At 42.7% G+C, this 23,401-nt stretch overlaps 1 protein-coding gene across 2 annotated transcripts in view; it reads left to right on the top strand.

Annotated features, from left to right (window-relative positions):
- Positions 1-445: 445 nt before the first annotated feature.
- clstn1 (calsyntenin 1) overlaps positions 446-23,401 on the top strand; it is a 74,783-nt gene continuing 51,827 nt past the window's right edge. For both annotated transcript variants that reach the window (XM_055892393.1, XM_055892392.1), the window contains exon 1: positions 446-725. In XM_055892393.1, the coding sequence (XP_055748368.1) occupies positions 644-725 (82 nt within the window). In that variant the 5' untranslated portion in view covers positions 446-643. The remainder of the gene's footprint in view (positions 726-23,401) is intronic.

The following is a 23,401-nucleotide window of genomic DNA, read 5'->3' as shown; positions in this document are numbered from 1 at the left end:
TTAGTGAAGACAGGTGTGTGTGCATGTATTTATTTAGGCCTGCTTTACTTACACAGATAGCAGACATAGTATTGTACCAGCTGCCCTATTCAGTTTTATTTTATTTATCATAAACATTAGAGCTTCCTATTATTTTGCTTCTACATCTGCATTGCTTGCCATTTGGGGGTTTAGGCTGGTTTTCTGTATAAGCACTTTGTGACCTGCTGCTTTAATAAAGGGCTTTATAAATACATTTGATTGATTGATTAGGAACTAGGATATAAGAAAGTGTTGTTGTAGGCCTTATTGCACCCAACAGTACATCCCCTCTGTGTCACCAGCCTGGTTGTCACTCATCCTACCAATAGAAGTATTTGGCCCTCGCCCTCTGTCTGAGTATGACTGTCTGTGCTCAACTAGCTGCAAGCACTCCCACAATAACAGTATTGACGTCACTAGCCATCGGTCCGCAAAACTGCGAGAGAGCGAGTGGCGATAGAAGGGAATAGCAAAGCGGCGCTGGGGGCGGCCATTTTAGGAGTATCACGGTTGCAGAATACATCTTCTGAAATTGTTTTTCTTGAGAGAGCTATATATTTTATTATAGGCGAGGATATAAGAAGGTTGTTTTTATTTTCCCGTGTTGTAATTCGAATTTGGGATGCAGATCAGAAGGTATAAACATTTTGCATCCGTTGTCGGACTGGTCCTCGGACTATTATGTGCGGTGGAGGCAGCTAAAGGTAAGCCAAAGACGAGGGTTTATCTCTGTGTTGTCTGTCTATATGTTCGTGCGAACGAACTCCTTTCATGTAAGGAAAATTAAGGCCAATGCTCCGTTTTGCCTACACATTGTTTATTATAAAAGGCTACAATTAATAACCCAGATGATGGCATTCCTAAGGGATGTATCTGGTCAACCTGACAAGGCTACTGATTGCCATAGCGGATGGATGTCGCTTACTACAAAGTAGACTATTCGTCCGTGTCAGTGCATAGCGCGACACTGTAGCTATTTGATCAAAAATGCAATCAAACCCAACTTAAATTCTATCAATTTTGCATCGTCACTGTAATTTTTAATTAGTATCATGAAATGATGAGGGGCCATTATATCTGTATGGATGAACGAGGTTGTTTTCTGTTTCGCCCCTCTGCCAGACGTCAATGCTATTTTGCGTGCCCATCCATTGTAGGCCTATCTGCATAAATACAATTCAATTTGCAAACATACACGTTGGCATTATATATTTCATATAGCCCTTAACTTATTAGAGCCCATACTATGGTTAGTCTATAGGCTTTCCCTTGTCTGCTTCATTCACCTGTTTTTATTTTTCAGGGCCCGGTTTCCCAAAAGCATCTTAATTAAGGTTAAATTCATCGAACTTAGCTTTAAAATGCGTTTGGGATACCGGGCCAAGTAGGCTACGTAGCACTTGTGTAACATGGATAATGTTTAAAAAATAATACAAATCTACTTTACCCCAAAGCCGTGATTTAAGTGCATGTTTAAATGCCCCAAACACATTGTAAGGGCAATTTTATTTAAATACAGATGTTTGATTTGGTAGCCTAATAGTTTTACCGACGCTGCGGGCGCACAAAGTCTGATCGTCGCCTGTTAACTACGCATTGCAGACCCTTCTCACAAGTACCATTTGTATCTGGGTTTAAACATGAATGCGATATCACATGCTTAGCAAAAACCCTATTATACTGATAGTACAATGCTGCAGGTGCATCAGCGGTCCTCACTGAAATGCCAAAGATATGATGGACGGATTAGACACAAGAATAAATAGTTTGCCAACACTGAATGCCTTTGCTGCAGGGCAGTCCACGTCGCGCCAGCAGTTCAATATTGAAAGATGAAGACCTCTCAGTATCAATGTATAGAACATATCTATCTACCTTTTATCCAGTGACCTCTCAATGTGAACGCTCCAAATGTAGCCTACTTTTCATGTTAAGGCAGGTGCTCAACATGCGCAGTTAGGCGCAACACTGGAGATTGAAATGTATCCTTTCCCCCCCACGGCACACCCATTTTCAAGATCAAAACGACAGGCTCCGAGTAATAGGAAAACGTTCATATTCGTCTTCATTTTTTTTTTAGCAAGGTTCATATCGATTTAAGATCCAGAGATGTCAAACAGTGAAGGCTCCACCAGCAACTCTGGTTCTTTGTGATAACTGTGTTGCCATGTCAGGCAGCTGAGGATGCTTGAGAAGAGGCCACCATTGAAAAGCAATAACCTCCTTTTCCGTGATCACATCAAATTGTAGTCTATCCATGTGGTGACTAAGTCATTTAATTACTCAGTCTAGACATGATTTGAATACCATGCAAATAACATAATTGCCTATATACAGTATTTGAGACATTAATGGATACATTAAGCTAAAGGCTAGTTTGTTCTTCACATTTTATTATTAGAAAAGACTAAAAGTAGTCTATGTTTTTCTTCCATGATTATTGATTAGCCTATGTCTTATGATAAACATTGTAAACACTGTTTTTTATTTCTTCTTCTTCTTTGGATTATGCTGTATAACGTTAGCCTATAGAGGACCTTCAGCCCAGTTCCAGGCAGTGTATGACTCTCTCTTTTGGCATTGTGTTTGGATAGTGCACCTGCTCACTTCCCAGATCTTATCAGGAAAGCGACTTGTGAAATCCACATCTTGCTGTGAGCTTATCTTTATTGTCTAAAGGTCATATGCCTCTATGCAATGCATCAACAATAATTGTGTTCTGTTGCATGCTTGTGTGATGATGACAAGCTCAATTCTCACTGCAAAACACCATGAAACAATTCACATTGCTCATTCAATTAATGGATTAGTTTTTTGATCACTCGTTTCAAAGGTGTTTCCATTGTGTTCACTTGAAGGTCCTTTCTTGAATTTTAGAAATATCCTCAGAAGTCTTTGTGTGGCCACTTTTTTAATGTACATTGACTTGTGAAAGTATTCACCCTCTTGGCATTTTACTAGTTTGTTGCCTTACAACCTGGAATTAAAATAGATTTTTGGGGGGTTTGTATCATTTGATTTCCACAACATGCCTACCACTTTGAAGATGCAAAATATTTTTTGTGAAACAATCAAGAAATAAGACAAAAAAATAAACTTGAGTGTGCGTACCTATTCACCCCCCCCCCCCCCCCCCCCCCAAAGTCAATACTTTGTAGAGACACCTTTTGCAGCAATTACAGCTGCAATAATCTTGGGGTATGTCTCTATAAGCTTGGCACATCTAGTCACTGGGATTTTTGCCCATACTTCAAGGCAAAACTGCTCCAGCTCCTTCAAGTTGGATGGGTTCCGCTGGTGTACAGCAATCTTTAAGTCATACCACAGATTTTCAATTGGATTGAGGTCTGGGCTTTGACTAGGCCATTCCAAGACATTTAAATGTTTCCCCTTAAACCACACGAGTGTTGCTTTAGCAGTATGCTTAGGGTCATTGTCCTGCTGGAAGGTGAACCTCCGTCCCAGTCTCAAATCTCTGGTTGACAAACAGGTTTCCCTCAAGAATTTCGCTCCATTTAGCGCCATCCATCATTCCTTCAATTCTGACCAGTTTCCCAGTCCCTGCCGATGGAAAAACATCCCCACAGCATGATGCTGCCACCACCATGCTTCACTGATGTGTTCTCGTAGTGATGAGGTGTTGGGTTTGCGCCAGACATAGCATTTTCCTTGATGGGCAAAAAGCTAAATTTTAGTCTCATCTGACCAGAGTACCTTCTTCCATATGTTTGGGGAGTCTCCCACATGCCGTTTGGTGAACACCAAACGTGTTTGTTTATTTATTTTCTTTAAGCAATGGCTTTTTTCTGACCACTCTTCCGTAAAGCCCAGCTCTGTGGAGTGTACGGCTTAAAGTGGTCCTATGGACAGATACTCCAATCTCCGCTGTGGAGCTTTGCAGCTCCTTCAGGGTTTGTTTCTTTGTCTCCTTGTTGCCACTCTGATTAATGCCCTCCTTGCCTGGTCTGTGAGTTTTGGAGGGCGGCCCTCTCTTGGCAGGTTTGTTGTGGTGCCATATTCTTACCATTTTTTAACCATGGATATAATGGTGCTCCGTGGGATGTTCAAAGTTTCGGATATTCTTTTATAACCCGACCCTGATCTGTACTTCTCCACAATTTTGTCCCTGACCTGTTTGGAGAGCTCCTTGGTCTTCATAATGTCGCTTGTTTGGTGGTGCCCCTTGCTTAGTGGTGTGGCAGACTCTGTGGCCTTTCAGAACAGGTGTGTGTGTGTATATATATATATATATATATATATATATATATATATATATATATATATATATATATATATATATATATATATATATATATATATATATATATATATATATATATATATATATATATAATGAGAGCATATATATATATATAATGAGAGCATATGACAGATCATGTGACATTTAGATTGCACACAGGTGGACTTTAACTAATTATGTGACTTCTGAAGGTAATTGGTTGCACCAGATCTTATTTTGGGGCTTCATAGCAAAGGGGGTGAATACATATGCACTCACAACTTTTCCGTTTTTTTAAATTTTGTAACAAATATTTTTTTAAATTTCACTTAACCAATTTGGACTATTTTGTGTATGTCCATTACATGAAATCCAAATAAAAATCTATTTTAAATTACAGGTTGTTATTCAACAAAATAGGAAAATGCCAAGGGAATGAATACTTTTGCAAGGCACTGTATGGGTATGATGCATTGGCAGGGTATGGCAAGCATAGAGATCCAATGATGTCAGGCCTGGTAATTATTTAAAAAAAATTGAACCTTTATTTAACTCGGCAAGTCAGTTAAAAACAAATTCTTATTTACAATGATGGCCTACCCCGGCCAAACCCTAACCCGGATGACGCTGGGCCAATTGTGTGCTGCCCTATGGGACTCCCAATCATGGCCGGTTGTGATACAGCCTGGAATCAAACCAGGGTCTGCCGTGACGCCTCTCGCACTGAGATGCAGTGCCTTAGACTGCTGCGCCACTCGGGAGCCCAAGTAACCAGTTATGTTATTAATAAAGTAGGTTCACACATTCAGATGTGTCACTACTGTATGCAAAGAGAACACAAGGTACTGGCTTTTAAGGTCATCATTCATAAGATTATATGGACAAGGAGAACCTGATCCTACACCAGCACTCCTACTCAGGCTGTTATTGAATAGGGGCCCAGACACTACTCTATCTGCAAGTATCTCTTGGACTATCCTAATTTTAGGCGCATCCTTATTTTAAGTGGCCAAAATTAAGTTAGCATAAGCAAAGCATAGCCAGTCTGTCAGCCTGGGGGACAACAAGTGCCTCTTCCGCAAAAACATATTCTGTTCAAATTTCTGAGGAAATCCAGGAGTCTTGACTGGTCTTTCCTCAATCATTTGACTCAGCAAAATAGTTTATTCAAGGATTTTTTACACTTACATGATTGGAATGAATCCTGCTTGGATGGGTTTAGATTATGATTGATAATGGCACATTCATACTGTGCGATGTTTCCTAGCTTTCTGATGTTACAACACAAAGTGTATCCAGCCAATGGTTCCCCTTATGCTTCCCAGTCAAATGCTTGGCCTGCCTGAGCAGAGCTCTGCACGATGATGCATGGGCCTCAGCCTCTATACACAGACAAAGAAAGCTGGCTGCTAGAATATCTCGGCAGCTCATTCATCATCCAATTAACAAATTGGGTTCCCAGCTTTCTGTTCAGTGGAGTTAACAAATGCACATATCATTATTATATTATAAATCATGTGTGAGTGTTCCCTAGCTGTCCAGGCCTGCTGCTTGCTTTGCTTGCTGTTCATGAGGGAGACACATGTTGATTTAACTTATTGATGCCCACGGAATGTAGTCTACAGACCTTGCACTGATACAGAAGGTTGGTTTGATTACAAAGGGTAAGAGGGAAGACAAATTCCATGTTTTGTGGTTTTGTAAACGTGACAAATGTAAACCCTTGTATTTGTCACATAAATGCATTTCCTATATTTTTTGAAGTTGTCTTTGAGATCAGTGGACAGGTGCACCTCAGAGGCCAGTTTGTTTTAAACACCAAATGCCGGTTAGCCCTTAGGTCTAAGAGTGCTAATAGTATTGGTCTTCTTATCACAAAATGATAAGCTAAAAGAGAACTGCAAAACGTCAGTGACAAACGAATGCATGATACACCAGGAATCTGTTGTCGTAAACCAATAACAAAAGGCACATTTTCCTCCTGATAATATTGTTACATTTGTTGCGTTCATCACTAAAACCAGGATCCGGTTACAGGCTTGTTTTCCTAGCAAACCAGATCTGTCTGGTATCGATGGCATTATGGGTCAAATGTGAAATATAAAGGAGAGAGAGATTTACTGTTATTCTACTCTATTAATGAGCACAGCTTTTTGTTCCTGTACTAGGCCTAGGCTGTAAGTTTAGTTGAATGTCATTGCTTTCAGCTGGGAAATGGTCAAGAAAATGCCACCAACCACTAAGTGATTTTGTTTGGTATATTTTGTGATTTTCTTCAAAATTCTATCCCTGTGACACAATTTCTTGTAAAGCCATCTATTATCAAACTACATTGTTGGAAGAATCCCTGTATTAGCCTACAGCTTAAAGTGCATGTTCATTGTATGTAAGCTATACAGATGGTGTATTGAATATGGTCACACCTCACCATTTTCTGTGGTTTCCATCACAGGAATATCTCCCTCAGATCACAACAAAACATTAGCCTTTTTCCCATAAGATAATGATAATGCCTTGAATGGATTTGTGACCCCCTCCCTGGAAAACTATTCTTGCCCTATAATGAGGTGTCTGTCTCAAAGTGAACTCTTGAATCGTTGCCTCATTTATTCATAGAATTCACAGTGTAACAAAGAGCTTTTGGGCCCAGAGTCGGAATGAGAACGTCACAATGCGGTCACTGTTAAAATCCCCCAAGAATACGCGGATAAGCTCATCTTCAGAAAGTGCATAGTTTGAGCGTTTCGATTTTCTACAGTGTGCCATTTTTTTGCCAGAGGAAAAGACAACCACTGACAACCAGCTTTAAGTAGGCCTGGTGGTGACTTTCTTTCGATTGGTCCCTTTGGCAGCTGAATTGAGTCAGTGACCTGTCAAGAAAGGGTCATTCAATTGTGAATATTAGATTGTTCTTCGTCATACTCGGTCAGCTGGCCATGTTGTTGTGTCTACATTCACAGAACATACAGCGGAACAGCTGATGCATAGATTAACATAAATATTGCAGTCTGGGAATGTCTGAAATGTTGATTTCATTCAGATGATGTATTTGCCATGGTAAAGGCACAATCTGTAGCTTTGTCTACGAATTTGAGTGTTTACATTTCCCCATTCCCATCCCTCAGCTTTCCAAACAAAGTGACAGGATCAGGCTGTTGAAATTGCAGATGCTGCGTTCAAGAAATGTGGGTTCAGTTACAACACTTTTAGGCTACCTCAGAATGACATTTGATCACAGTGCAGGAAATGGAGGGTTTTGGAATAAAACAAGCCAACAGAAACTCCTATGAAACCTATGGTATTGAAAAATATAATCAATGGATTTTCAGAATGAATTGCTGAATGCGTCAAATATATTGACCGTAATGAAAACAAAAAATGGCGCCTCCTGATCTTGTCACTAACAATCCTTAACTGTGTCCTAATGATGAAACATTTACAGTGCTTGGTAATGGTGAAACCACAACAAGTTGCCATTTGTGGCCCTTGTAGCATAAACAGAGGTGTTTGGTTGTAATTTGAGCCATAAAGCAGAGGCACTGCCTTATCTGGTGTGGCATCTCTCGCCCTTCCCAGAGCTTATTTGTTAGTAGGGAGAAATATAGCCCTCTGGAGCTTTATGTCTGAACACATGAATACCAGGAGCTGTCCTGGGAAACGGGTAACCAGAGAACCCATTTACCTGCTGCAGTCACACATCCACAGGTCTCACCGGCCTATGCAGTCCTGTACTGGGACTGGGGTGGACTCCTGCAAACTCTCCCTCCCTCACTCTCACTGCATAGCCTCTTGTGTGTGTCTCTGTCGCTTTCAGAGAGGTGATTGAGTTACATTCAAGCCCTCAATGACCCCACTCTCCACCACCCACCTTTTCAGAGAATAATGGTCTGGCCTTGTTGCAAGGGTGGAGGGTGGATTGGTGGAGGGATGGGGGGGTGATTGATTGCTCGGTGGACAAACAAACGTCGTTTCGTGGTTGGGGCGCTTGATGAGAGGCTCTCCTGTGTTTTGCGTGAGCAGGGATATTTAGGGAGTGGTGCCATGAGACCTGGGTTTGCCCAGAGGGCTCTAGTGAAGACTACCACGGCTTCCCCAGAACAGTTGACGCTCTGTGGCGGAGGCGGCTTCTGTCAATAAGCACAGCAAACACAGAAGTGTGCCCCCAATGTTTTGAACTGTGGACAGATTGAGTCCATTGATTACCCCATGTCAATAGAATTCAAAAGTCCACCACTCCTCCGTGTTGTAGGTTAAGTCATGCCTCGACTTGAATTTGGATTAATTGAATACCATCACATTTCATCAACCTTGTCTGACTGGTGTTTCCACTAGATATTTTTTTTTACCTTAGGCATAACACTAAAGGCGTCAGCATGCTTCAGTTTGGCGAAACGAACAAGTGTGCTCCCGTACTCCCTTTAAAGACCTTGCTTGCTTGCTTGAAAAACAAGAAAAAAGCAGCAATAGTACTGTTTGTCCATTTTGAGACGCTGTAGCCAGTATACACTCCCTAAAAATAGTCATAATTAATCTATGACTCAAATGTCATTATAGATTTTTTTTTTGTCGTGATCTTAGTCGTGCAATTTTGAATCTGACTATAATGTTTGGTGCAGTATTCAAGTGCAAAAATGTGCATGAGGAGAAGTCGTCTTGTCGTTGAATGACCACAGGCATTTCATTGAAGAATCCCTACTGTTGACCAGTTGTCAACAAGGGTGCGTAGACTTCGGCTACCGACTTCCGCTTGCCTCAAGAAAAAATGTATTGTGCCCGAATCGCCGAAAAAACCCTTGTTGAAGTCAAAAACATCATAATATATGCACAAACTCTTCCGAACTGTTTTGGCCAAGAACCATGCAGGCGCATTTTGTCTTTGAAGCAACACACATAGGAGTCAGGGCTGGTGCAAATGTGGTTGTTTTTATTGAACATGCACCCGATTGCATCATCCCTATAAGCGTTCAACACGTACAATTTTTATAGAACCACTTGAGTCAAATACTGTGGAGTGCTCTAAGTTTGTGGGGATAGCTGTTGGTTTCAATTGAGCTGGAATGCAAGGGAACTGCATTTCCTTTAAGATACAATTTGTTGGCCATCGGATTGCAGCATTCACTAATCGCTTCACCAACAACTACAACTGCCTAATTCAACTCCTGCCTGGTTCATTAGTACACAACAACCACAGAAGTTCTAGCTGATATGAGTTGATCTGATCATCACAGATTGATCATCTGATATGGTGATGCCGCAGTCAGGAGAGCTGTGCTGTACTTCTCCTCTTAGGCCGTGGTGGCCCAGCGTTATCTTATCTGCTTAGGCCTTCTGTTGGGCCAATAGTAAAGGCTATGGACAATAGGCTAATGTACACGTGCAGAGCGCTTCAGCAGTGACTGAGATAATGGGAGTGCATCAGCTCCCTGTTTAGAGGTAGAGATGTCACGGTGGTAGCTAGCATGGTGATACTAGTTTGTGTAGAGTGTGTGTGGGCGTACCATTGTAATGCAGGATTACCAGGGGCTATAGTGGGCCTGTAATTCTCACAGGAAGTATTTGAGCACAGTTAAGAGGTCAAACCGTACTGGGATCTTTTCAATAAAGAGAATGCTGCTAAACAGGTCTGTGGTTTGGTGTGGTGCTTTTTGAATAGCTTAACTTTTACTGCCCTGCCTCTTTTTGTACAGCACTTGTGTGTTGGGAACTACTAATATGTATACACATTTGGAGCAGCAACTGATGCCATTTTCCCAAATGTTATCATTCATAGGATCAGAAGCTATCATTTTACTGTAAAAACAGTAGCACTCATTCTAAACAAACTGTGATTGTCAGCATGGTTGTAGCAAATGTGCTGAGAACTATGTTGCTTGACAAAGACTTGCTCTAGAATAATGCTCTGGTTCTGTTTAGACTACAGTAGGGCTGACCCCATTTAGTCGAGTGGTCGGTTGTTTGGTCGATAGGCTGTTGGTCGACCAATATATATATATTTTTTGCCGAGCAGTCGCAAATAGCTTGATGGCACATGAAACACCTGTCTGATTTGCGCCTGTCTCAGTGGACTAATCCATTGCGGAGGCCGCAGGGATGGCACAGTCCAATAAGAAGGGGAGTGTGGCTATGATTCACAAGGCACTTCTCTCTCCACCATTTCGTGCGCATTTATTGTTTCATAACTTCATTGTGTGAATTGCTGATAGATGTAAAAAATTGAGCACACCGCCATGCAATTTCTATAGACATTGGCAATAGAATGGCCGGTACTGAGGAGCTCAGTGACTTTCAACGTGGCACCCTCATGGGATACCACCTTTCCAAGAAGTCAGTTCTCCAAATATCTGCTATGCTAGAGCAGCCCCGGTCAACTGTAAGTGCTGTTATTGTGAAGTGGAAACGTCTAAGTGCAGCAACGCCTCAGCCACGAAGTGGTAGGCTACAGAACGGGACCGCCGAGAGCTGAAGTGCACAGCGCGTAAAAATCTTCTGTCCTCGGTTGCAACACTTAGTACCGAGTTCCAAACTGCCCCCAAAAGCAACGTCAGCACAATAACTGTTCGGCGGGAGCTTCATGAAATTGGTTTCCGTGGGCGAGCAGCCGCACACAAGGCTAAGATCACAATGCCAAGTGTTAGCTGGAGTGGTGTAAAGCTTGCCGCCATTGGACTCTGGAGCAGTGGAAACGCGTTCTCTGGAGTGATGAATCACTCATCACCATCTGGCAGTCTGACGGACGAATCTCGTTTGGCGGATGCCATGAGAACGCTACCTGCCCGAATGCATAGTGCCAACTGTAAAGTTAGGTGGATGAGGAATAATGGTCTGGGGCTAGGCCCCTTAGTGCCAGTGAAGGGAAATCTTAACGCTGCAACATACAATGACATTCTAGACAATACTGTGCTTCCAACTTTGTGGCGACAGTCTGGGGAAGGCCCTCTCCCGTTTCAGTATAACAATGTCCCCGTCCGTGCACAAAGCGAGGTCCATACAGAAATAGTTTGTTGAGATCAGCGTGGAAGAACTTGATTGGCCTGCACAAAGCCCTGACCTCAACCCCATTGAACACCTTCAGGATGAATTGGAATGCCAACTGCGAGCCAGGCCTAATCACCCAACATCAGTACCCGACCTCAGTACTGCTCTTGTGGCTGAATGGAAGCAAGTCCCTGCAGCAATTTTCCAATATCTAATGGAAAGCCTTCTCAGAAGAGTGGAGGCTGTTATAGCAGCAAAGCGGGGGCCAACTCCATATTATAGACCATGATTTTGGAATGAGATGTTTGACAAGCAAGTGTCCACATACTTTTGGCCATGTGGTGTGTCACCAGTAGTACATTTACCATTTAATTCCCATAATTTCGAATATACAATGTTTGTTTGGGTATGGCAATATCTGTTAGTGTGTTCAATATACTATTATTAGTCGTTTACAGTTCTCATTATTTGTGTGATCCACAGGAGGTTGGTGGCACCTTAATTGGGGAGGATGGGCTCGTGGTAATGGCTAGAATGGAATGAGTGGAATGGTTTTAAACACATGGTTGCCATTTAATTCACTCTGTTCCAGCCATTTATTAAGAAACGTCCTCCCCTCATCAGCCTCCAATGGGGTGGACAAGTTGTTTGCAGAGCTCACAACCTATGCTACACCTGTGAGAGACACGTTTTGCTTTATTTCATTCCATTAAGTGTTTACATAAGTGTTTACATGAAGTGTTTACATAAGTTTACATACACTAAGTTGACTGTGCCTTTAAATAGCTTGGAAAATTCCAGAAAATGATGTCATGGCTTTAGAAGCTTCTAATTTACATCATTTGAGTCAATTGGAGGTGTATCTGTGGATGTATTTCAAGGCCTACCTTCAAACTCAGTGCCTCTTTGCTTGACATCATGGGAAATTCAAAAGAAATCAGCCAAGACCTCAGAAAAAATTGTAGACCTCCACAAGTCTGGTTCATCTTTGGGAGCAATTTCCAAACGCCTGAAGGTACCGTATTCATCTGTACAAACAATAGTATGCAAGTATAAACACCATGGGACCACGCAACCGTCATACCGCTCAGGAAGGAGACGTGTTCTGTCTTCTAGAGTTGAACGTACTTTGGTGCGAAAAGTGCAAATCAATCCCAGAACAACAGCAAAGGACCTTGTGAAAATGCTGGAGGAAACAGGTACAAAGGTATTTTTTCTCCACAGTAAACCTGAAAGGCCGCTCAGCAAGGAAGAAGCCACTGCTCCAAAACTGACATAAAAAAGCCAGACTACGGTTTGCAACAGCACCAGGGGACAAAGATCGTACTTTTTGGAGAAATGTCCTCTGGTCTGATGAAACAAAAATAGAGCTGTTTGGCCATAATGACCATCATTATGTTTGGAGGAAAAAGGGGAGGCTTGCAAGCCGAAGAACATCATCCCAACAGTGAAGCATGGGGGTGGCAGCATCATGTTGTGGGGTGCTTTGCTGCAGGAGGGACTGGTGCACTTCACAAAATAGATGGCATCATGAGGATGGACAATTATGTTGATTTATTGAAGCAACATCTCAAGACATCAGTCAGGGAGTTAAAGCTTGGTCGTGAATGGGTCTTCCAAATGGACAATGACCCCAAGCATACTTCCAAAGTTGTGGCAAAATGGCTTGAGGACAACAAAGTCAAGGTATTGGATTGACCATCACAAAGCCCTGACCTCAATCCTATAGAAAATTGGTGGGCAGAACTGAAAAAGTGTGTGCGAGCAAGGAGGCCTACAAACCTGACTCAGTTACACCAGCTCTGTGAGGAGGAATGAGCCAAAATTCACCCAACTTATTCTGAGAAGCTTGTGTAAGGCTACCCAAAATCTTTGACCCAAGTTCAACAATTTAAAGGCAATGCTACCAAATACTAATTGAGTGTATGGAAACTTCTGACCCACTGGGAATGTAATGAAAGATATAAAACCTGAAATAAATCATTCTCTATACTATTATTCTGACATTTCACATTCTTAAAATAAAGTGGTGATCCTAACTGACCTAAGACAGGGAGTTTTTACTAGGATTAAATGTCAGGAATTGTGAAACTGAGTTTAAATGTATTTGGCTAAGGTGTATGTAAACTTCCGACTTCAACTGTGTGTGTGTGTGTGTATATATATATATATATATATATAAATATATACATTTAAAAAAAATTACCCCCTTTTTTCTCCCCAATTTTGTGATATCGTACGGACTCGGGAGAGGCAAAGGTCGAGAGCCATGCGTCCTCTGAAACACGACCCTGCCAAGCCGCACTGCTCGCTTAACCCGGAAGCCAGCCGCTCCAATCTGTCCCAATGTGTGAGGAAACACTGTACAGCTGGTGACCGAAGTCAGCGTGCATGCGCCCGGCACGCCACAAGGAGTCGCTAGAGCGTGATGGGACAAGGACATCTCGCTCCCCTAACCCGGACGACACTCGGCCAACTGTGCGCCGCCTCATGAGTCTCCCGGTTGCGGCTGTCTGTAACACAGCCTGGGATCGAACCCGAGTCTGTAGTGACGCCTCTAATAATGCAGTGCTTTAGAACGCTGCACCACTCAGGAGGCCCCAGGATATTTATTTTTATCAGGTTACTATCAGGCTGCAATGTTTTTATTTGTTGGTTTTATGTAGGCTATTTTTACATAGTTGGCAATGGTAACAGAAGATACTTGTAGATTTGTAGATCCTATTTGTAGATCCTATCTTTTCAAAATTGTTCATCTTGACTTGTTGAAGATGTTGGCTAACGAGCTAGCTCTGAAAAGCGTATTCCCTCAGGTGATTGAAAGACCGCTCGTGGGCTGTCCCTGCACTACAAAAAAATCACAAACTCAGTTTGTTGCATTGAAAAGGGGCTAATTTTATAATGTTGATTCGATCACAGAAAAAACATTGATCTATATAGTGCAAACTAATGGGGCGATCTCAGTGAAGTTCTCAATCTCTTGTGTCACTGCGCGGCATGCATTTCTGTGTGGCAGTCCTGGAGGAGGTGTGCAGCTTAGAGGTAATGTTGCTTGTCAGAACAGGCAATGAAACCTGCATAGGAAGGGAAATGTCTCGGCTATCTAACATAGAGCCCTCACTCCTTTGTTTAGGGGTCTTGCTAGTTGCTGAACTTGTGAGCGAATGAAGCAGGGCTCTTTTGTCAATTCATCTCACCTTGATTCCTCGCATAATCTCATCTCTCATCAACTCCTTCTAAAAACACATTGGAGAAGAACTCATTAGGCGAGGGACCTTCTCCTCCAATACTGTTGGGAGGGAGGCGAGGAGATAGGATGCAAGAAGACCAATAGAGATTAGCCCAGGAGCATCCTATTATAGGATTAGGCCTAGATGTCTGTAGGTTTAATGTACATGATGGGTAACAGGATTGCATACCAGGTACAGTAGTGTCCTGTGCACTGCATATGCAAGTGTGTATGTCCACTGCAGGCTCTACATATGGTTGATATCACACATAACAGGTGGGCTGGGGTGGCTTTAAAGTGGATTCATCCTAAGGGATCTCTATGTCCACAAGGACAAGCCGCATTGGCTCACAGAATGCTCTAAGGTTAGTGGACTGTTTTCCCACTGTTATTGCCTTGTCTGGAAGTGGCTGTGCTATTTCAAATTCAAGTTTATTGGTTGCGTACACAGATTTGTGCATATTATCGCAGGTGCAGTGAAATGCTTTCTAGGGCAAATACGTTGTGCTCCAGTGTGCACTGGAATGCTGAAGCAAGCAAATTGATTTGTCTTTGTGACACAGAAGGCCACATCAAGCCGTTTGGATCTGAATTCCTCCTCGCTCTTGGCTTCGAGTTAGTTAACCCCTACACATGCACATCATCACATATCTAAATGATTCTAAGCCATCCACATCTCCTTACCCCCATTTTATTATCTTATCTGTCTGGCTCCATGAATAGGGCCTAGACCCATTAGTTTGACTTAATTAGCCTGAATTGCATTGTCTTTGTCTTGCCAAGCACTTAGAGAAGTCTGACTAACAGTAAGACGATATGCTTTGGTCATGGGTTCCGCTTGTTCTCAGTTTTTGGGGGGAATAGCAGATTTAGAAAAATGCTGAGTAGATCATGGGTTAAAGTTTTTATACCAGTGGAGGCTCCTCGGAGGAAACTCCTTTTCTCTCTCAATATATAAAATAGGTGTGTGTGTGTTTTATTTTATTTATATATATATATACATACACACACACACACAACTATATACATACATACAGTGCATTCGTGAAAGTATTCATACCCCTTGACTTTAAAAAAAAATAATTATGTTACAGCCTTATTCTAAAATGGATTAAATAAACAACTGTCCTCATCAATCTATACACAATACCCCTAATGCCGAGGAGAACATAAGGTTTTTAGTATGCTGACCCTTTGCTATAAGACTAGAAAAACTAGAAATTGAGCTCCAGGGCCTCCTGTTACCATTGCTTTTATTTTATATTTATTTAACTAGGCAAGTCAGTTAAGAACAAATTCTTATTTTCAATGACGGCCTTGGAACATTGGGTTAACTGCCTTGTTCGGGGCAGGACGACAGATTTTTACCTTGTCAGCTCGGGGATTCGATCTTGCAACCTTTCGGTTACTAGTCCAATGCTCTACCACTCGGCTACCTGCCGCCCAATTGTTCATCCTTGAGATGTTTCTTAAAACTTGATTAGTCCACCTGTGGTAAAATCAATTGATTGGACATGATTTGAAAGGTACATACCTGTCTATATAAGGTCCCATAGTTGACAGTGCATGTCAGAGCAAAAACCAAGCCATGAGGTCGAAGGAATTGTCCGTTGAGCTCCGAGACAGGATTGTGTCGAGGCACCGATCTGGTAAAGATTACCACAAGATATCTGCAGCATTGAAGATTCCCAAGAACACCGTGGCCTCCATCATTCTTAAATGGAAGAAGTTTGGAACCACAAAGATTCTTCCTAGAGCTGGCCGCCCGGCCAAACTGAGCAATCAAGGGAGCCTTGGTCAGGAAGGTGACCAAGAAACCGATGGTCACTCAGACAGCGCTCCAGAGTACCTCTGTGGAGAAGGGAGAACCTTCCAAAAGGACATCCATCTCTGCAGCACTCCACCAATCAGGCCTTTATGGTAGAGTAGCCAGACGGACGCCACCCCTCAGTAAAAGGCACATGACAGCCTGCTTAGAGTTTGCCAAAAGGCACCTAGAGGACTGTCAGACCATGAGAAACAAGATTCTCTGGTCTGATGAAACCAAGATTGAACTCTTTGACCTGAATGCCAAGCGTCACGTCTGGAGGAAACCAGGCACCATCCCTACGGTGAAGCATGGTGGTGGCAGCAGGGACTGGGAGACTAGTCCGGATCGAGGGAAAGATTAAGTACAGAGAGCTCCTTGATGAAAACCTGCAACAGAGCGCTCAGGACCTCAGACTGGTGCGAAGGTTCATCTTCCAACAGGACAACGACCCTAAGCACACAGCCAAGAGGATCAGCAGAGAAGAATGGGAGAAACTCCTCAAATACAGGTGTGCCAAGCTTGTAGCGTCATACGCAAGAAGAGTCGAGGCTGTAATTGCTGCCAAAGATGCCTCAACAAAGTACTGAGTAAAGGGTCTGAATACTTATGTAAATGTGATATTTCTGTTTTTTATTTTTAATACATTTGCAAAAGTTAATAAAAAACTGTTTTTGGTTTGTCATTATAGGTTATTGTGTGTAGATTGATGAAGGGGAAAAAAACTATTAAATCCATTTTTGAATAAGGCTGTACTTAGGGATGCACAGATATTACATTTTTGACAAATACCGATATCCGATATTTTCCTTCTAAAAAAAAACACGATACCGATATTAAACATTTTTGCGGCCTTTTAAGCATTCTAGTACAGTTATTTGGGCTTCCGAGTGGCACAGCGTTCTAAGGCACTGCATCTCAGTGCAAGAGCCGTCACTTCAGTCCCTGGTTCAAATCGAGGCTGTATCACATCCAGCAGTGATTGGGCGGCGCACAATTGGCCCACCGTTGGCCAGGGTAGGCCGTCATTGTAAACTGAGAATTTGTTCTTAACTGACTTGCCTAGTTAACTTCTTTGGGATAGGAGCGACGGTAGTGTCCTACCTGGCCAACATCCGGTGAAATGTCAGAGCGCCAAATTCAAATTAAATTACAGAAATATTAAACTTTCATGAAATCACAAGTACAATACAAAAAAATAAAGCTTAAATTGTTGTTAATCCAGCCAAGGTGTCAGATTTCAAAAAGGCTTTACGGCGAAAGCAAACCATGCGATTATCTGAGGACAGAGCCCCATCATACAAAAGCATAACAAATCATTTTCAACCAGGGAGTCAGAAATAGCGATATAATATATGCCTTACCTTTGAAGATCTTCTTCTGTTGGCACTCCAAAAGGTCACAGTTACATTACAAATGGTCCTTTTGTTCGATAATGTTCTTCTTTATATCCATAAAAACTCAGTTTAGCTGGTGCGTTTCAGTCAATTATCCACTCGTTTTCCCTCTGTCAAAATGCATACAAAATGAATCCCAAACGTAACCAATAAACTTATCCAAACAAGTCAATCAACGTTTATAATCAAACATTAGGTACCCTAATACGCAAATAAACAATAAAATTTAAGACAGAGAATCGTTGTCTTTACCGGAGATAGCATGTTCTTTTTGTTTATCTCGGCCATGCGCTTGGAAACACTACAGCCAAAATGGGAGCCCTTAGAAAAACGACTGCTTCTCCCTCATTTTTCCAAAAACCAGCCTGAAACTCTTTCTAAAGACTGTTGACATCTAGTGGAAGCCCTAGAAACTGCAACCGGGGACGATTTCGCCCTATTATAAAAGTGCCAGCCATTGAAATCAGTGGTATGCTGATTTTTTTTTAAATTTTATGGTTTGTCCTCTTGGTTTCGCCTGCCATTTCAGCTCTGTTATACTCACAGACATTATTTTAACAGTTTTAGAAACTTTAGAGTGTTTTCTATTCAAATCCACCAATTATATGCATACCATAGCTTCTGGGCCTGAGTAGCAGGCAATTTACTTTGGGCGTGCTTTTCATCCAGACGTCAAAATACCGCCCCCTATCCCAAAGAAGTTAAATAAAGGTTACACACACCACACTGCCCGAAAAGTTAATTTGTTTGCATTTACATATGAACCCCATTACCAGTAAAACATAATCAAAACCTATTTCTTTCACTTACTTGCTGTGCTGTTACATTGGTCATTTGTTCAGTCGTTTCATTCTCAACTGGGATTTCATCATACGTGTCAAGCAGTGAAGTTTCAGCTCTGTCTGTCTGTGGCCTCTCTACCTCGGGGGGCACTGTCATTGTCTGTTTCCATCTTGTCCAGCTGTGTCTGTAACATTTCATGTAAACCCTGTTTCTTGTCTGCATCGAAGTAGCGGTCCTTGTACCTAGCATAGAGCATGGTGGCGACACTGTTAAGCGGCTCAGAGAGAATGCCACCAAATCGCTTGTTCACAGCCTTGAGTACTTTTGTAAGTTTTAACCCCATGGTCTGTCTGCAGTTTTGTTGAGCAGGCGTTTCAAGGCCATGACACGTTTGCTGCAGATGCAGTTGATTAGCTTATTTCTCGAGTCAGTTGTTCGAATGGCGCTAGGAGTGTTCATGTTTCAAACATGTTCTCAAATGCCGTTGAAATGGCAGCATTGGTATGAGAACGAGCACATTTTTGAGCATGCAATACCTCTTTCCTCAGTACGAAATCCTCGTCGACCCACTGTGTTGTCAGGCTCATAATGCTCATGGGGTTGACATCGCTAGTCCAAATGTCAGTCGTGTACTGGGGGCTCGACCGGTCGGCGAAAGCCAACATCATCCATGACAGAGGACAGCTGATTGTCAACGGCAATGAATTCCATTATCTTGGCGTTAATGGGTTTCGCCTTTGAGTTGTCTCGCTGAAATGTTATCCTTTCAAATGACTGCTCAACTTGAACTTGTTTAGTTGTTGAAAGTGTGCGCTTAGTATTTTTCTGCTTTTGTTCTGTGTAGCACTGTTTTTTCCCGTGGCATATTACGTCATCTACTTACGTTATATAGGTATGCACGTCAGCTTTGACATCGGTTTTGCACATCGGCGTTAAACTAGACATCAGGCCGACGTTGGCATTTTTAGCTAATATCGTCCGATTCCGATATGCTCACCAATATATTGTGCATCCCTAGCTGTAACATAACAAAATGTGGAAAAAGTCAATGGTTCTGAATACTTTCTGAATGCACTGTGTGTGTGTGTGCGCGCGCTCACGCACACACACACACACAAGTATGTGGACACCCCTTCAAATTAGTTGATTCGGCATGAAAAAATTGGTGGATAGAGGCATTTTCGATATGTTCCCCCTTTTCTCAACTCTTGCTGATGTCGGTAATGCGTAAATTAATGGGGTTATATCTGAGCCAAACTCTCAAACTGCTTAAATTCGAGGATTACTTTCCTTCACAATGTGATCCACGCCCAGGAAAGCAGTGGATGTGTAATCCATTCACCAGCACTGAAGAGACTCACATCTTGACACCAGTTCTTGAGGATAAACTATTGGAACTGTCCTGTGACCAAGGCTTGCGCGCTCGTTTTAATGAGATGCGCCTTTCCACATTCTGGCTGGTCAGCAGTGGACAATACCCGTTACTCAGCCAGATGGCAGTGAAGATGTTAATCCCCTTTCATTCTACCCACTTATGTGAGACCGGCTTCTCCTCTCTTGCTTCAACAAATTCTAAATATCGCTGCAGACTGCCTGAGAAAAATGACTTGAGTGTCCCTTTTCTCCTTCTATCCGAGGTTTGACCTGTTGGTGTCAGAGACAGGCTCACCCATTTCAATGATTGAGTTAAATATATTATACTATTCTCATGTTCGTAGCCATGAAGTGCTTTGATAGGCTGGCAATGGCCCACATTAACACCATTATCCCAGAAACCCTAGACCCACTCCAATTCGCATACCGCTCAAACAGATCCACGGATGATGTAATCTCTATTGCACTCCACACTGCCCTTTCCCACCTGGACAAAAGGAACACCTACGTGAGAATGCTATTCATTGACTACAGCTCAGCATTCAACACATAGTGCCCTCAAAGCTCATCACTAAGCTAAGGATCCTGGGACAAAACACCTCCCTCTGCAACTGGATCCGGGACTTCCTGACAGGCAGCCCCGAAGGTGGTGAGAGTAGGTAGCAACACATCTGCCACGCTGATCCTCAACACTGGAGCCCCTCAGAGGTGGGTGTTCAGTCCCATCCTGTACTCCTTGTTCACCCATGACTGCATGGCCAGGCACGACTCCAGCACCATCATTAAGTTTGCAGACGACACAACAGTGGTAAGCCTGATCACGACAACGACGAGACAGCCTATAGGGAGGAGGTCAGAAACCTGGCCGGGTGGTGCCAGAATAACAACCTCTCCCTCATCGTGATCAAGACAAAGGAGATGATTGTGGACTACAGGAAAAGGAGGACTGAGCATGCCCCCATTCTCATCGACGGGGCTGCAGGGGAGCTGGTTGAGAGCTTCAAGTTCCTTGGTGTCCACATCACCAACAAACTAACATGGTCCAAGCACACCAAGGAGTCGTGAAGAGGACACGATAAAATCTATTCCCTCTCAGGAGACTGAAAAGGTTCTACAGCTGCAACATTGAGAGCATCCTGACTGGTTGCATCACTGCCTGTTATGGCAACTGCTCGGCCTCCGACCACAAGGCACTACAGAGGGTAGTGCGAACGGCCCAGTACATCACTGGGGCTAAGCTGCCTGCCATCCAGGACCTCTACACCAGGTGCTATCAGAGGAAGGCCCTAAAAATTGTCAGACCCCAGCCACCCCAGTCATAGACTGTTCTCTCTGCTACCACATGGCAAGTGGTACCGGAGTGCCAGGTCTAGAACCATAAGGCTTCTCAACAGCTTTTACTCCCAAGCCATAAGACTCCTGAACAGGTAATCAAATGGCTACCCAGACTATTTGTATTGTGTCCCGCCACTCCCCCCCCAACCCCTCCTTTACGCTGCTGCTACTCTGTTTATCATCTATGCATAGTCACTTTAACTATATCTACAGTTGAAGTCGGAAGTTTACATACATCTTAGCCAAATACACAATTCCTAACATTTAATCCTAGTAAAAATGCCCTGTCTTAGGTCAGTTAGGATCCCCACTTTATTTTAAGAATGTGAAATGTCAGAATAATAGTAGAGAGAATGATTTATTTCAGCTTTTATTTCTTTCATCACATTCCCAGTGGGTCAGAAGTTTACATACACTCAATTAGTATTTGGTAGCCTTGCCTTGAAATTGTTTACCCGAAACGTTTGACCCAAGTTAGACATCCACAAGCTTCCCAAAATAAGTTGGGTGAAATTTGGCCCATTCCTCCTGACAGAGCTGGTGTAACTGAGTCGGGTTTGTAGCCCTCCTTGCTCGCACATGCTTTTTCAGTTCCGCCCACAAATTTTCTATAGGATTGAGGTCAGGACTTTGTGATGGCCACTCCAATACCTTGACTTCGTTGTCCTCAAGCCATTTTGCCACAACTTTGGAAGTATGCTTGGGGTCATTCTCCATTTGGAAGACCCATTTGCGAACAAGCTTTAACTTCCTGACTGATGTCTTGAGATGTTGCTTCAATATATCCACATAATTGTCCATCCTCATGATGCCATCTATTTTGTGAAGTGCACCAGTCCCTCCTGCAACAAAGCACCCCCACAACATGATGCTGCCACCCCTGTGCTTAACGGTTGGGATGGTGTTCTTCGGCTTGCCTGCCTCCCCCCTTTTTCTCCAAACATAACAATGGTCATTATGGCCAAACAGTTCTATTTTTGTTTCATCAGACCAGAGGACATTTCTCCAAAAAGTATGATCTTTGTCCCCATGTGCAGTTGCAAACTGTAGTCTGGCTTTTTATGGCCGTTTTGGAGCAGTGGCTTTTTCCTTGCTGAGCGGCCTTTCAGGAATGTCGATATAGGACTCGTTTTACTGTGGATATAGATACTTTTGTACCTGTTTCCTCCAGCACCCTGCTATTGTTCTGGGATTGATTTGCACTTTTCGCACCCAAGTACGTTCATCTCTATGAGACAGAACACGTCTCCTTTCTGAGCAGTCGGACAGCTGCGTGGTCCCATGGTGTTTATACTTGCGTACTATTGTTTGTACAGTTTAATGTGGTACCTTCAGGAGTTTGGACATTACTCCTAAGGAAGAACCAGACTTGTGGAGGTCTACAATTTTTTATCTGAGGTCTTGGCTGATTTCTTTTGAATTTCCCATGATGTCAAGCAAAGAGGCACTGAGTTTGAAGGTAGGCCTTGAAATACATCCACAGGTACACCTCCAATTGACTCAGATGATGTCAATTAGCCCATCAGAAGCTTCTAAAGCCATGACATAATTTTCTAGAATATTCCAATCTGTTTAAGGGCACAGTCATCTTAGAGTATGTAAACCTCTGACCCACTGTAATTGTGATACAGTGACTTCTAAGTGAAATAATCTGTCTGTAAACAATTGTTGGCAAAATGACTTGTGTCATGCACAAAGTAGATGTCCTAACCGACTTGCGGTTGAAAAAACGAATTTTAGCTGTCTGTAGAAAGTATCTAAGTTGAGATGAACCTTTTTTTAACAACTAAGGAATAATTTTTCTCTTCTCCCATTGATTTTCCAAACTCAAAACCCCAGTCTAGTCTTTTGAAGCTGCGTGGCAAGGCTTTCCCGGAAGTATTGGCCTGTTGGAACTGGGTATTAAAACTCTGTGGTAATAACAGACCATTAGCGCTAGCAGGCTACAGACACAAATAATTTGAAATGGTCCAATTAGTAGCTAACATCAGGAAGTGAAATAACTGCCTCATTTGTGCAAATTGGGGCTCAATTTGGATGTTGTTCTTGCTGTCACATGGTGTCGATCTTCACCGCCACTGCACAACAGATTTCGCACTCCAGAGATTTTAATATGTTTCCTTTTTTAAAACAATATCCCAAGTGTACAGTAATTTACACACACTTAAAGCACAGCTGAACCGAAAAGCCAACTTCTCAGGCCGCTTTCAACCAATGTGGCATCGATATGAGCCTGAAAC

This window comes from Salvelinus fontinalis, chromosome 31, assembly GCF_029448725.1.
Source record: "Salvelinus fontinalis isolate EN_2023a chromosome 31, ASM2944872v1, whole genome shotgun sequence".
NCBI classification, from domain to species: domain Eukaryota; kingdom Metazoa; phylum Chordata; class Actinopteri; order Salmoniformes; family Salmonidae; genus Salvelinus; species Salvelinus fontinalis.
Note: the sequence above shows the minus strand (reverse complement) of the source record. Positions and strands in the feature narration are given on the sequence as shown.